The 16,492-nt window shown below is 40.9% G+C and overlaps 1 protein-coding gene across 3 annotated transcripts in view; it reads right to left on the bottom strand.

Annotated features, from left to right (window-relative positions):
* LOC136835386 (protein split ends-like) overlaps positions 1-16,492 on the bottom strand; it is a 66,739-nt gene that overhangs the window by 46,171 nt on the left and 4,076 nt on the right. For all 3 annotated transcript variants that reach the window (XM_067098871.1, XM_067098872.1, XM_067098873.1), the window contains exons 2-4: positions 15,178-15,379; positions 2,698-2,849; positions 867-1,022 (exon numbers count right to left, since the gene is read on the bottom strand). In XM_067098871.1, coding sequence (XP_066954972.1) covers positions 867-1,022; positions 2,698-2,849; positions 15,178-15,355 — 486 coding nt within the window. In that variant the 5' untranslated portion in view covers positions 15,356-15,379. The remainder of the gene's footprint in view (positions 1-866; positions 1,023-2,697; positions 2,850-15,177; positions 15,380-16,492) is intronic.

Here is a 16,492-nt window from a genome sequence, read left to right as displayed (position 1 = left end):
CCTCAACCCTCAAATGAATGGCCCACAGGATTTATTTGCAACTGAGTGGCGAAAGCTGGGGCAAGACAAGGTTAAAGAGATAGGACAGCAAGGTGGAAAGAGATCAAAGTGAACAGCTGATAAGCAAATGACAGTGAGCAATATAGTTGGCCTTAAAGGTACAGTGAAAAGATCCTTTAGCAATGCTCACAGTATACTGTGCAAGGATGAGTTAGTTATGAATATAAAAGATAACTTAACTAAGCTAAAATGTATGTGAAAAGGCAGAGGTAAAATAAGTTTTTTGTTTTTTGTACAGATATACTGCAAAATTAAAGACTAACTTCAAAATGACCAATATTCTAGGGAAAATAAATGCACTTTTCAGATGTGGCCGAACGGTCCTATAAATCTTTATAAATACCATACAATATAATACTGATGAAATTTTACGACCCTCCTCCTTTAATAGATTAGTATACTCTATCTCAATATATAACTGCTTGAATACCTGCTTGAACACTCTTTTCTCTACACAGTACATATCAATAGATTGCAAGGTAAACAACTAACAAGTAAAACATTACTTCTCTACAGTTTACCTTAAAATAAATATTTTCTTTCAAATATTTTGTTTTGGTATGAGAAAACAGAATTCTGCAGTATCTCCATAAAGCATCATACACAGAAAACAAAACATTCCATGATATTGATAAATTTAACATTATCCTTAGCATGCTGTGTAATACATTACCATTAACAAGTTTTGTAAAATAATCCCTTACAGATTAATATCATAAAGACTTGGATAAATGGAACATATGGCAGAGTATACTAAACAAAAATCTCAAAAAAAAAAAAAGAAAGTTTTATAAAGAAAAACTTACTTCACAATAAGTTGGGTTTTCTGTTTCAACAAATTCATACACATCTGGTGCTGGGCCTTTTGGAATTGGAACTTCTTTGCTGATAGGGCCACCTAACACTTTTCGGACCAATACCGAGGTAAATGGTATACGGTCTTGCGGACAAGTGGCATTGTTCTGGAAATTGATTTATAATTAAGCAGGCTATCAGAATTTTTTCTTATTGACGAAGAACTGTATTGCTAAAAATGCATATATCAAAACAAGACTATTTTATAGTCTAATCAATCACAGGACAAAACATATTCAATATCTAAAGTATAAAATCTTACTTGAAATAGGCTACGTACTTGAATTATTCATGAGTTACCTTGCATTAATGACCATCAGGAATATAATTTAAGGTTATGTCTCCCAACTTTGAAACTATATTTGATAAAATAGTCTAGCACTACTACTATTACTACTATTATCATCACCATTATTATATAGCATAACTAGACAAAGAAGTGAAAACAATATAAACACGCTAAAAATAGTTTAAATTTAAAAAAACAGCAGACAAATCAAAATTTCAAAATACGTTCACTTATAATTTTCATGTTCCATACTAGTTTTACAGCCACACAAGAATGCAAATAAAGGTTGAATGCTGGAATCTTAAAAGTAAATGAACACAGCACTGATTATATTAAGTAAGACCTTCCACATTCATTACTGACAACTCAGGTGAATTCCCATTACATGATTCACAAACCCAGTGACCCTTAAATGAACCAGTTCACTTAGCACTGTGGGCTGACCAATAGCAATGGAGCTCAAAATTTAAATTAATCACCAACATCATATAGCAATACTACAAAACTTAGCTAAACCTGGGAGCAACTGTACATTATTTGTAAGCCAAAATTTTAATGCTGATGGTCTCTCTTCAAACTGGTGTGTTGAGTCATTTGCCGGTATCGATTCTGATTGACCGAAGGAAGGCTCTCAGTGTCTTGGCCGCATTGGTATAGTTTTCACTCAGCAATGCCATCTCTTGCGGTGTTACGGCTGTTTTCTGGCACAGGTCTGTTTAATTCATGGATAATAGGAGGAACTTTTCCTGTGTGGTATTTAGGAATGACTTTTCTTGCTATATTAAGAGCAACCCCCTAGCAACTGTAGGTGCTCCAGGTCCAGGGTTTTTCCATTTATTTCTGTATTCCTCACTATTACACTCCTCACATAATCAATGAGGTGCATCTCTTTCATGCAGTTTTTAATGGTGCCTACTTGAGTGTGGCAGGAGATCCTCTTGGCCAATTTCATAGTGGTCATATCAATATATGAGTAGGGACATCCACTGACTCAGTACAGTATTTGAATTGGTATACCACATTAGTCTGTTTCAGGGCTTCTCTCGATGGTGAGGCTGGGTTGTTTTTCACGATAAGATTTTTGGTGCAACTCTTTTGGTAGTGTAGGACACATTCCAACTGCATGTTGATCATGGTAAAGATGTTGTGTGTTGTGGTGATGATGCTCTTTATGGCACACTCATGTTCTACGCAGCTGAAATGCATCCTCACCTTGCAGTGCAGTTTCTGCTAGGTCTTATTGTGGCTGTTCAGTTATTATACCACTAATTCACAGCAAAATATATTTCTTTATTGACTGGTTTACTGGAATATCCATTATTTATCAAAATTTGCATAATGCAATCAACTTCCATAACATGAGATAAGCGGAAAACATTACAGCATGCCAACACCACCTCCAGGAGGAGGACCTGTAGAAGCTGTTGAAAGCCATCAACAAAAAAAAGTAAAATGGTCTCATGATCAAAAGAAAAGCTGACTGCTAACATTACCTTTGCCCATTCCAGCAGGCAAAATTTACAAAAGGTATGTTCACACGCGTCTGGAGATCCCACTTCTCCTCGCATACGCCCCAAGCAAATGGCACATGTCTTAGCCCCTGGGGTGCTATCACTACTGTCCGAGTCACCAGATTCTCCATCATCTAAAATTAAAATAATTATATCAAAAGACAATAAAAAATATTATAAGATTTCTAAACTATGCAACAGTAACATTTACAAAAGTCTGAATAATTTTGAAATTCCATAAATACAAACTTCTAATGAGGATTCATACCTGCATGATGATGTCAGTCAAGAGTTACACTGCTTCAGCAAGCAAGAGAATTCTTGAGTAATTTTCTCTAATAAGTTTTCCCCCATTGCTGGGGGAGCCCCTCTATCATTCTATATATCATACCTTAGATACCTAAGCTAAATGAAGCAATTTCTGCAAAATATCATATGATGAAAACACTGGAAGTGTTACCCCTTACGTCACTGGCCCATTACAGATAAAGCCTGACAGCCCTTACTAGAATAGCAAAATGGTAAAAGGTGTCACAGAATAGTCCTGGCTACTAGTTACCAGTATTTCTTTCTTGACTAAGAAGACAGGAGTAAAGATCATCCCACTGATGGCCAACTTCTATCATGAGCAGTCCTCCTACACATAGCACAATCTTGCTGACCTGTCTTGAAGATTTAAATTAAGTAGACAGCCCATTATCAGTTTGAGCTTCACCAAAAGAAGATTCTGAAGTGACTCTTCACAACATGGATGAGATTTTAGGTGGTTTGAACAACTCAGGAACCTCCCCTAAAAATCCCATACTAAGCCTGTGAAGTTCTAAAACTTGCAAGAGAGCAGATCTGTTCTCCTTGCTGGCAGAGACAGACAACTTCTGTCTCCATAAGTGGAAGAAATCAACAATTAAGGATACAGCAGAGATTTCCAGATCAATACCCCTTCAATTGGTGGCTGTAATTTGACTCCATCCGGTATTTTGACTCCCGGTATTTTGACTCCGGTATTTTGACTCAAATTTGACTCCAGTCATTTTGATTCCCGGTAATTTCACCCCACTTTTTTCCTTTCTTTTTCGTTGAATATACAACTTTTAATCTTTCTTTTTAGTTCAAAAATTAACTCCCGTATTTTTACTCCGGTATTTTGCTTCCCAGACTCCCGGTCAATCTGACTCCCAGTAATTTCACTCCCACTATCAGAAAAAGGTTCTATAATTCTCTCATTTAGAATCATCATCATTTACCATTTCAAAAAGCAAATAGATAAAAGAAGAAGAAAACAAAACAAAAATTTACAACAGAAACAAGCAGGCACATAATTTTAAAGCACAGAATTACTTAGTTTACATGCACGCCAGGCAGTTGACTAAAATTATCGCCTATGGAGACTAACTGAAACTATCTCTACCACTTTGTAGTTTGTATTTCGACTCTTCAAAGGTTTACAGTCCACATCAACATCTTACTTCTTTGTTTATTACTTTTAAAAGAAATATCGGTCTACCATGCCTTATGTTTTTAATAGCACCTGGGAGGAAAGAAACTTGGATAACATGAACTACTGTATATATATGAGAACATAAACTAAATGGGTGACGGATCCAAGACTTCAGCACTGGAAATGTGAAATCAAGTCCTGCAAAGCTCGAGTCCACACTTTACGCATGATGAACATTATGATACACCAAGAACGCTCGGTGAACATCATCAGTTCAGTGTGCTTCTAAACCGGAAAGTCGAAACTTAGCTGAACTAAAATCTGGGCATCTGCCTGCCAGGAATCTTCTCTTCATTAATTTCGTCTCTTTGTGAAAAGCTTGATGAAAATGAAATGGCTCTTATGCCCTCAATGTATGAAAAAGTGTCAGAATGTAAGAACTGGCGTCAAGCAAAGTTTATCTCATACTTTGGTATGATTACATTTTTATCCATTTTAGATATTACATGCATGCTTTGTATTAATAAAAGATGTTAACATGGCTTTTAGTATTATTCGTTTTTCTTTCATTTTAGTTAATATGTATCAACTTTGTTTTTTCTTAAAAAAAACTTTATTTTTGAACTAAACAAGAAAGATTAAAAGTATATTCAACGAAAAAGAAAAAAATTGAGTGAAAGTACTGGGAATCAAAATGACCGAGTCAAATTACTAGGAGTCAAAATAATGAGTCAAAATGCAGTCAAATTACCGAGTCAAATTACCTAGAACCCTTCAATTGGCACCTTCAATAGAACTGGTTCTGCTTGTTGGATAACCTCCAGCCATGAAAACAATGGGTGTCCAAATTCCTCTTGAATCCGTTAAAGTCCAACTGCTTATGGAGTTGTTTCCAAGACAGGATGGAACAGAATATAGAATTTAGGCCAAAGGCCAAGCACTGGGACCTACGAGGTCATTTAGCGGTGAAATGGAAATTGACAGTAAGAAGGTATGAAAGGTGTAACAGGAGGAAAACCTTGCAGCTGTACTATGAAACAACTGTCAAGAGAGGTTGGAAAGTCAGATGGAAGAAAGAAAAAATGAACGGAGGTAAAACAAAAGGAACGATATAGGGGTTGCAGCTAGGGGCTGAAGGGACGCTGCAAAGACCCTTGAGTGACGCCTACAGTTCCAAGTCAGGAGATTCCTGGGTCTGCCTGCCACATTGGACCTACATTTTCATGTACATCTGGTGAGGCTAAACAGAGAAAGCCATAGATATTGAGATCGTAAGTATGTATAGCATCTATCCTCAATGCTACGAAGTCCAGTTAAGCTGTAATGAATATGCAATAACAAGAAACTAAAAATCAAAATTACAGTAAAAAATGCATAGGCTACACAGAACAAAACATTATTCAAAATCTGAAAAATAGCAAAGCACTTGACTGTAGTAACTTCACACTCTCACTTCAATTCTTGATCCCTATAAAAGCAAGTACAATGTAAATGGATTCCAAATGAGAATCTATTTAGGTTAAGTACAATGGCTGATATGAGAACATAATTCCATGTGTTAGTGTCTTCAACACATTGAGCAGTATGTCAGACAAATTAGAAAATGACATTTTTATGATAAAATAAAGTTTTACATATGTTTACCCAGTAATTAATTAGCTAAGAGTTTCTACTCAAACGGCAGCTTGAATTTTGAATTCCACGGTAGCGATTCTTTTGTTTGTGTAGGTGACACGACCCCGCCCACTTTCAGGGTAAGATAAAGGAACAACACAGCCAATAGCTCAATTTGTTTATGCTAAAATGTCCATGCATGGGGAGGAGAGTGGGCTCCATCCGTAATTACTGGGTTAGTATATACAAAACTTTATTTTATCATAAAAATGTCATTTTTATATTCATTTTTATATAAGTAACTCACCCAGTAATTACTTGGCTGATTCTACATTGAAGGGCAGTGGGGAATCATGGACAACAATATAATACCCCAACACATGATAAGTTAATGAACTTGAGGGAAAAAATATAAGCTAGCATTGAGAGAATGCTTGGTGTTTCCTTATTTGGTGAGAGAGCTGCTGTAGGTAGATACTGCCTCTGGTTGGCACTCATCTCAACCTGTAGTGATGTGGCGGTATAGCCAGGATCGCCTCTACTGAAGTGGGATACTCTGCAGCGAAGGGGTTCTCCGAAGGCTGACAAAGTATACAGAAGGAACTTTGTGGTGAAGGTCATTACCGAAGGCCAACAAAGCTCAGACATCTGCCCCTGCCCAGGGTACAGTACTGCTATACAACTAAAACCAAACAACATCACCTATACCCTATAATTAAAAAACATGACCATTACCCAACACTAAAACTGGTGGGCACTCCAAGTATACTGTACCCTCCTGGCTTCCCAAGGAATCGATGTCATGTTCAAGGCGAAGAGACAGTAAAGTAGGAAAGGATACTTCCTACACTTCCTCACCCAACACTACGCCAGCTACAGACACGCCCCAAGGTACTTCAGGTCTCTTATATAGTTTCGACGTCCCGCTGATAATGCATTCCAAACACCGATTTCCTTCTCCAGTACGTTGCCTGTAGAATAGATGAGAGGGAAAGGTTGTGCTTGAAAGCTACCAGTGTAGTGACTGCCCTTATATTGTGTGCCTTAACTTTCATGACGTTTAAGTCATTCTCTGCTACCTGGGAGTGTGATTTCATAATGGGATCCCTCAAGAAGAAGGAAATGGTGTTCTTTGACAAGGGTCTAGAGGGATTTTTAACTGAACACCACAAATTCAGAAACTGTCCTCTAATTTTCTCGGTTCAGTGTAGGTAGTACCTGAGGGCTCTCACCGGGCACAGCACTGTTTCCTCCTCTTACGTCCCTAAAATGTCAGATAAGCTTTTATTGGTGAAAGAACGAGGCCAAGGTTGTGAAGGGCTCTTGTTCTTTGCTAAAAAACCTAAGGAGAGGGAGCAAACTGCATCTCCCTGAGAAAAGCCGATCCTTTTGTCGATAGCGTAAAGCTCCTTACCCTCTTTGCAGTGGCCAGAGCCACAAGAAAAAGTCTTCTTCGTCAAACTCATATGAGGATGTCAATTCTTGAACTAGCTACTAGTTGACTATTCATAACATTTTGACTATTCATAACATTAGTCCCAAAATGAAAAAGTTCCCACACTGGCTGGTGATGAACCTTTTCAGTTCCATTCCTAATACTTGAATTTAGTTTGGTTACTAATACTGTAAGCTGTTGCCTACAGTCTTTGTTATTTATACCTCTGAGTAACTTGCCATTTTGTTGAGATTTTTTGGTGGGTTCAAAACTTGTCTGTAGTAGAGGAAAACATATTCTATTCTGGCTTACTGCCTATTAGCTTACAATTACTATTCTTTTACTGCTTGCTCTAAATATCTATTTCATGACAAAACACTGGTTTCAGTCTAATTTTAAAGCCAAATCTGTACTTTACTGAGGGACAATATATCAAAATTAGCCAAGAACATAAACTTCTTTACTTTTTGGAAATTAAAAATAAATCTTTTTTCACAAAGAAAAATAAAAAAAGGTAAGTTAATTAAATATGCATGTATGGATATACCAAAGCAAGTGTAGCGGTGGTAGACTCCAAAACTTTTCTAACGTAGTCCTAAGACTTGCTACATCAGAAGATAATTTTCCAAACCTCATATCCTAAACAATACAGGGAGCTTTAAGCGGTGAAGAAAAACCTCTAGAGGAGGCTTACTAGGTACACCGGAGGAAGGAGAAGAGCTACTATGACGGATTGTGAAAACTTACTTTAATCGTTATTTCCTATCCTTGCTTTAGAAGAATTCCTTTCTTGTCTTTTCATATTCTTGTCAGCTTTTCACCTCTCTTTATACTTCAAATAAGTATTCATAACATCATCTATCCAGCCAGTAAAAATAAACAATCCTTGTTCCTACACTTATGCACATTTCAAGACTGTCATAAGCTAAAGTGCGTTACACTATCTTACCTTACATATCCTACGTTTTGTCATTAATATCAAACCAAACAAGAATCAGCAAGGAATGTCAACAACACTCCAATACATCCTTGCAGGCCAATGATGGAAAAAATAGATGCCCGAACCAGCAATTCACCCGAAACGGATAGGTCAATTGATGGTTCAAACTAAACGACCTGTTAAATGTCTTAGTTTTCACACACTACTGTCCACCTGCCTGATGCAGGAAATACGCCAATCATAACAGAGAAGTAAGATTCACTTCAAAAATATATATTACATGACTAATTTTTTTTCCTAGAAATTACACCATTTAGCAACATCAGAATATCAAAGAGATGAAATTTGCATTGTAACATTTGACATGCTGTATTTAAAACATAAAAAGGTTAAGCAATTCTGAATCCCACCTTATAGTAATATAGGTATGATATGATTGATGGGGTTCTCATGAGACAAGTTTCCGATAATAAAAGACTAGAGTTACAAAGCCTAGATTGCACTTACAACTGAGCACATGGTACTTTACAACCTGGCATATGATAAATTAGAGGATGCTGGTTTATCCATGGCTTATCCACAATTGGCATTTGTAAAATGTGGCAGTTCACAAAGGGGCTGGAAATGGTATTTTCATTATAAATAAGTTTTTAAATATACTTACCTGGTAGTTACATATATATAGCTTTATCCCGATCTGCTTAAATGTGACGCAGAAATTCAAAATTGGCAATCGCCGATAGATGGTCAGGTGGCCGCCTGAGCGCCCTCTACCAGGTAACTAGAACCATTCCCAATTGTCCTCAGAAATTCCATGCCCTGTTCTCAGAGGGGAGGAGGAGGGACCTTTTATATATGTAACTACCAGGTAATTATTTAAAAACTTATTTTATAATGAAAAATACCATTTTAAATATCTAACTTCCTGGTAGTTACATATATATAGCTGATTGACACCATTGGGTGGTGGAGTTAGAAGAACCAAAACACCGTTGGGAATTCGTATAATTACTAAACACTAAATATTAGCTGTAAACATACTCTGGTTCTTACCTGATAAGGAAGGGTTTCATAATTATCCTGCCTCATTCGCCTGCATCCAGAGACCCAGTACCCATCCAGGGGCTGTAGAAAGTCTCTATGGGGCTGTCACACGTCTCGACCTTAACATGACTAGACCACCACCCTTGCTATCCTGGCATAGCCATGTGGACAAAAGAGCTGACCACCTGACCCACTAAAATCACTAAATAACACACTCATAAAAACCTAACTTAGACTTGCAACCCCAGACTGTGGAAGGTTGCAACAACCTTCACAGACAACCACATGAGTTCAAATCAAGAAAAAGGCAAGGTATAATACAAAAAAAGGTTATAGGCAGAGGCAGTGTTACCCTCTCCAACCACGGCGCCGGGAGGCAACGTACGGACCCAGGGAACAGCAATCCTCATACTGGGTCTGTACTTCTTTCAGGTAACAATCTGCGATAGATAGATTTGTCGCCAAAAAGTCGCCCAAAATCGATTTCATAGACCTGTCTTATGTCTATAAGCCACTAAGAAGTTGCCACATCTCTTACCTCGTGGCTTGACTTTGAGGATTGGGAAAGCTTTTCTCGTCTGATGTAGTGAGCTTCCCTTATTAAGTCCTTGATAAAGAACGCCCAGTGCATTCTTTGATAAGGGTAACGGTTGTTTCTTCACTGAGCACCAGAGGTGATCTGTCTGACCCTCTCATGTTTCTGGTCCTATGTAGATAAAATTTTAGTTTCTTTGGACAAAGGCCTCTCTCTTTCCTGTCCTACTAAAAATGAGACAGCCTGGTATGGAAAAGATCACAGGCATGGTTGAGAGAGGGTTCTCGTTTTTAGCCGAGAAAACCAAGTTGAAGTGAGCATACTGCATTTTCCCCATTGAAGCCTACTTTCTTGCTAAAGGTTTGTGGTTCTCCTACCCTCTTGGCTGTAGCCAAAGACCAGGAAAAGGGTCTTCTTAGTGAGATCCTTCCATGAAGCCTGTCGAGAGGTTCAAACCTATTCGAGGTTAAAAATTTTTAAGACTACGTCCAGGTTCCAAGAGGAGTCGGGTTGTCCTTCCTCTTAACTGTCTCAAAGGCCTTGTCCGTGAGGTCCTTTGTCTCCGACACATCAATATTTCTGTGTGAAGACGGAAACAAACATGCTCGGTATCCCTTGATGGTAGATACTGCTGTTTCCTGGGTTTTCAAATGCAGAAGAAAATCTGCCAGTTGAGTTAGAGAGGTACTGGAAGAGGAAATGTTGTTTTTCCTGCACCATTCCCTGAAAACGTCCACTTTGATTGGTACACCTTGGTGTGTGGACGTTCTCCTCCGCTTCTCGCGATGGCTTTTGCAGCTTCCTGAAAAACCCACTTTCGGCTCTTGCCAGTTTTTACGATAGTCGAAGGCAGTTAGGTTGAGAGCGAGGAGATTTTGATGGTATCTCTCTATATGTGGCTGTCTGAGTAGATCGTTCCGACAAGGTAACGATCTGGGGTGTCTACTAGCCACCCATCAACTCCGTGATCCATGGTCTCATGGGCCAAAATGGAGCTATCAGGGTCATGCGAGGCGTCGTTCGACTCTCTGAACTTCTTCAAGACTCTGTCTAGGATCTTGAATGGAGAAAAGCGTACATATTGCCCTAGTCCACTCCCAATTCATGAGAGGAAGCGCCCACCCCACTGCTTCCTGGTCTGGGACTGAGAGCAGTAGACTGCAACCTCTCTCTTCTCTGTGTGTAAAGAGGTCTATTGACCAGTTCTCCCCACAGATTCCAAAAGCCTGTTGCACGCATCGTGATGTAAGGTCCATTCTGTCGTGAGAACCTGTCTTCCTCTGCTTGGAGAAGATCGGCTCTGGCGTTCTTCTCTCCTCTATGAAGCGGGTGATCAGAGTTAAGTTGTGCGTTTCTGCCCACAGCAGGGAGATCGCTGGCTGCCTGCGAAAGGGGAAAACGCACCGAGTGCCACCCTGTTTCCTGATGGATACAACGCTGAGGTGTTGTCTCGTTGACTGGCCCCAATCTTGTTCTGGACCTTCTCCTGAAAGTGGACTGAGTACAGATGAATGGCCACCAGTTCATTGACATTTATCTGCCATTTCTTCTGATGGTTTTCCCATAGACCTGAGATCTCGCCCTTCCCCAGCTGCCAACCCATCCCATGTCCGATCGTCTGAATACAACACTCAGGTCGGGGTTCTTTTGTTGAAGTTAGAGGCCTACGAAGTTTTTGGGGTCGTTCCACCAACAAATGTTTTTGATTCCCAGAGGGATCCGAATCCGCGTCTCCAGATCTTGGCCTCTTTTCAATAGCTTGACCAGATGGAACTGAAGTGAGCGAGATGTAGTCTTCCCAGGGGAGATGAATTGTTCGTCGAGGAGAGGTCCCCAGCAGACTCCATCTACTCCCCTCGCCCGGGCAGGTCCATCTCCTAGAAAGAGCTTCTCACCTTTCTAAGCAATCTAGAATGCGTTTTGGGGCTGGAAAGCCGAAAAAACCACTGACTGAATCCTCCATCCCCAGGTAGATGATGTCCTGTGAAGGCGTTGGCTGCGATTTGGCAATTTTTACCAGACCTAATTGTTGCGTCAAATTCATTAAAACTTGCAGATCCTCAGACACTTTGGCCATGCATCTGGCTCTGATTAGCCAACGTCCAGGTACATCCAGAAACGTATCATTTTTTAGATGTAAATTCAGTGAGCTCGTTCGATGCCACTCGAGAAAAAACGTATGAGCCGTGGCTTAGTCAAAACAAAGTGCTCTGAACTGATAGGTTGTCCGAGATGCACAAACCTCAGATATTTTCTGTAGTTTGAGGTGAATTGGTACGGAAAACACGTCGTCCTGTAGGGTCTATTGAAACCATCCAGTCTTCCTGTTTGGTGCTCAGGACTGACGAGATGTCTCCATGGCAAACTTGACTTTGCTTATATGTACTTGTTCAGTGGACTTAAAATTCCAGAACTGGTCTCAACAACCCCGACTCTTGGGTACCAGAAAAAGGAGAGTCTGTTGTAAAAACCCTCTGACGAGAGGTCCTTTACCTCTTCTATTGCTGCTTTAGCATCTGGGTCACCTGTTCTTGAAGAGCTGCTGCTTTGCTCCCCAGTAAGTAGCTGTCAACCAACGGTTCTTATGAAAGGTTCCTTAGGAAGGGGAATCTTGTATCCTTCCTTCAAAACTCGACTGTCCATACGCGTCCGCTCCTTTGTGCTACTTAAAAGGGGATAACTCATTCCTCCCACTTGTGTCTGGAGGTTATTTGTGATCATTTCTTGGATTTAAGTTGCTGCTTGGAGGTTCTTCCACGGTTGTCCTCAGCAGCCATTCCCTCTGACTTCCTCTCAGAAAGGGCTCTCCCAAAAGGGCTGGGCGTGGGAGGAGCTTCCTTGTCCTTCCTGGCAAAAAGTTTGCGGAAGAACTTTCCTAGCAGTCCTTGTGATCAGATCTTGCGTTGATTGTTGCGCATGGCTGCTGATAAGTCCTTAACCAGCTCTGAAGGAAGAGCTGTTTGTAAGGAGCATACAACAGTTCAGATTTCTGAGCTAAAGTCATCCAGACGACACCTAACAAACACAACATAGCTCAAGTTTCTTGATAACACCTGCTGTGAAAAGGGCAGAAAGTTCGACCGAATCGGTCCCTCACAGCTTTATCGAGACAGGCAATAAGGTGCATTTGCGTGTCATTCTTCTGATCCTGACACACTCTCTCCAAAAGAGCTGCAAAGAGTCCAGTCCATCAAGCTGAAGACTTCAATAGTTCTGAAGACGGCTTTCAGCAAATGATCCAACTCCGAAGTGGACCACAGAACTTTGGCTTTAGTCATGGGCTGTTCTCCGTGAAGAGTCAACGAGTCTGGAAGTCCCCAGGGAGGAGGCAGAACTCCCAAACCGAGAGCTTCCCAGTCTCGTACCACACGCTGGATCTAGAAGCCAATCTTGTCGGAGGAAAGGAAAAAGTTGTTTTCCTTATTCCCTTCTTCTTCAAAATCCAATCATTCAGAACGTAATGCTGCTCTCTTCACTGATTTGGCCAACACTGTCTTTTTGAATGAGGAAGACTTCTGGGTCTACCATCAAAATATTGGGAGAGGAGGACTCAGAGTACGGCCCTGATGAAAATCGTTGAAATAAGTCCGCCAAAAGAGTGAAATCTTTTCAGATCAGCGGCATGAAGAGTTTCTTGAGTTTCCTCTCTTCCGAGATCTCTTCCAAGGATCCTAATTTCGATGTCGAACGAGAGGGGAAGCGTGTGAATCGGCGTGCTGCTTGTGTGTCAATGCGCGATGCGTTCAACCTGCTCGGTGGAGTCTTGATCCTTGTTCCCCCGTCACTCGTCGCGGCTTGTTGCGAGGCGTCTGAGCTGCAACCTGTCATGCGGTTCTGTCTGCTGGTTGTTAGCGTCTTGTTGTTCTTGATTCTTGCCTTACCCTCTTCCTGGGTCTGTTGAGCGTCCTGATTCCTTCTTTGTGTGTTTCTTCTCTTAGTCCTTGCGACTTGTAAGAGTCAAAAAAGAGACGCAAGGACCGCTGACTCCACAAGAACTTTGCCGAGGTGCCGCTTGCTGCTGGGAAACAACTGGAGATGGCACTGCACTAATCACAACCGAGACTTCAGCTGGATCTTTGATGAAGAGGTGGTGACGTGGCTGTGACACGTCCATTCTGGGGAGGGGAGGCGTGAACCGAAGTCATGTATCGTCTTCTTCCTCCGACGAAGCTCATCGTCTTACGCCTCTGTTTAGGCGCGAAACGCCGTCTTCTTTCCGACAGGAATCTCTCTGAGAGCTCCATTTGCTGCAAGAGGGTTCTTGGAGGCGGGAAGAGGACCTGCACGTCTCTTGATAGGTCTAGACTCTGTGACTGACGCCAACCACGTCTGGGTCTTGCGTCATCCGAGGAAGACGAACACGTCCTCATCTCGCCTCTTCCTGCGGCGAGGGGAGCGTCTGGGATGCGTCAACAGGATCGCCAGGGGACGTTCGTTGTTCAACGCTCTCTCCTCCCTAGCCTGTCGACGTTCCCCCTCCCCAGGGTTTGGGAGCATGGAAGAGGTCTAGGGCTAGGAGGCGTGATAGACACAACGGACGCACCCTCACTGCACTAACATCTATGTCAACTTTTGTTTGCAAACTATACTGCCCCCCATCACTTCCCTATCCAAAGAAAGGGATTGTATTAGAAACTCCTATGGCCGAAATAGCAGCCATTATATCCTTTAAAGCCAGTTACTTACTCCGACTCCGAGGAGGATCGAATTACTAAACCTTAGGAGTTAGGATCAGGGAATATTAGTATCAGACAAGTTAGAAAGGACTTGACTATCAAAGACCTAGCTGAAAGGACACTGGAAGATCTGGCTCTCCTAATTCATCCTTTTCAATCGCCTCACATAGCGATCATACTCTCTCCACTCTTTCTCGGACAAACTTTCACACTCCTTGCATCTATCATCAAGTGCACACATGATCTCTGCATTTCTTACAAACTGTGTGGGGATCAAGAGCAGCTTGGAAAGCCGGTTCTTGCATCCCCTAACACACATTCTCAACAGGGTCAGCCATCTTGAAAAGCAAGTACAAAGAACAATTGTAACAGCTCAGAAATCGAACAGATAGGCTAACAATGGCTTGAAAACAGGGAAGATCCAAATCAGCGAAAATATCAACAAAAACCAAACAAGTAATGGGTACTTCACCAATTTGTAGTAAAAGCAAACCAAAGAGGCCGACTTCAACGTGTTGATAGAACGCCCGGCGGGAATTTCTGAGACAATTAGGAATGGTTCTAGTTACCTGGTAGAGGGCGCTCCAGGTAGCCACCTGACCATCTATCGGCGATTACCGCTAATTTCTGAATTTCTGCACGTCGGCTGATTTAACGAAGCGGGATAAAAGCTATATATATGTAACTACCAGGAAGTTAGATATTTAAAATCTTTCTTGAGATAGAGCCAACAATGTTCAATTTTGAAAATGGTTTTGGTTTTAAACCCATAATACATACCTTTAACTACTTCCTCTTCTAAGTCATCATCGTCATCATCATCATCATTCTCTGAATCTGATATTATTGCACACTTACTCCTTCGCTTCAAGCCCCAACTTGTACTGGGGCCATCATCATCAGAATTATCAGCAGACACCATAGATGGTGCAGGCCTATCATCTTCACTGTCAGACATTTTCACAATAAAGTGTGGTATAACCTAAAATAAAAAAATTCCATTAGCACCATATTATACATTCTGTAGCTTATAAGCAACAGTAAGTTTACTAGAAAATACAGTATACAATTTTTCTTTATTTTCATACATAACAGATACAAACCACTGTAATTAAAGATGATATTTTCATAAATTACGTTTCATATATATACTTACTACCAAGTAATTACGTAGCTATAGTTTCTAACTCGCACGGCAGCCTTATTAAAAATCGAGGTAGTGCTTCTATTGTTTTTGTGTAGGTGACCAGCCCATCCACTACTGGGGAACAATAGAAGCAACCCAGCAGAAGAGCTCAATTCGTTTGTGCCCTTATGTCCATAAGAGGGGAGGAGGGTGGGCTCGAACTCCATAATTACTTGGTAAGTATATATAAAACTTAATTTTATTACGAAAATATCATTTTCATATAAGTAACTTACCAAGTAATTACATAGCTGAATCCCACATTGAACAGAAGTGGGATAAACGGACATATTCTACTCCAAAACATTAAGGAATGGTAATCACTTTGAAATAGAAAAATTGCTTAGCACTGATACAATGCCTGTTGTTTCCTTACCTGGTAAGAGAGCTACTGCAGGTGAATACTGCCCCTGGTTGGTGCTCATCTTATCCTGTAGTGGCTTGGCGGTAAAGCCATGGGTCACCGCTATTTAGGTGGGAGTTTTGCACTGAAGGATATGACCGATGGCTAGCAAAGCATACAAGGTGCCCTTGCCCTGGGCAGTGCCAGAATAAAACTACCAGACAACACTGTCACCTACACTGACATCAAAACCACCACCCACCTACTAAAAACTGGTGGGTACTCCATGTACATAGTACCCCTAGGCTCCCCAAAACTCAACACCCTGCGTCAAGGCAAAGAGATAGAGGAGAAAAGAGTTTTTCCTATGTTTCTTCCCCCCAATACCATGCCAGCCACTGATAATGGCCCCAAGGTACTGTAATTCTCGAATACTGTTTCCACTTCCTTTAAGTAGTGGGATGCGAAGATTGATTTGCACTTGCAATAAGTTGACTGCAGGATAGACAAGAGGGACATATTGTGCTGAAAGCAAACGAGGTAGCGACTGCTTGGACGTCGTGAGC

This window comes from Macrobrachium rosenbergii, chromosome 55, assembly GCF_040412425.1.
Source record: "Macrobrachium rosenbergii isolate ZJJX-2024 chromosome 55, ASM4041242v1, whole genome shotgun sequence".
NCBI classification, from domain to species: domain Eukaryota; kingdom Metazoa; phylum Arthropoda; class Malacostraca; order Decapoda; family Palaemonidae; genus Macrobrachium; species Macrobrachium rosenbergii.
The sequence above is the reverse complement of the archived record's forward strand: the minus strand, read 5'-3'. Positions and strand labels throughout refer to the sequence as shown.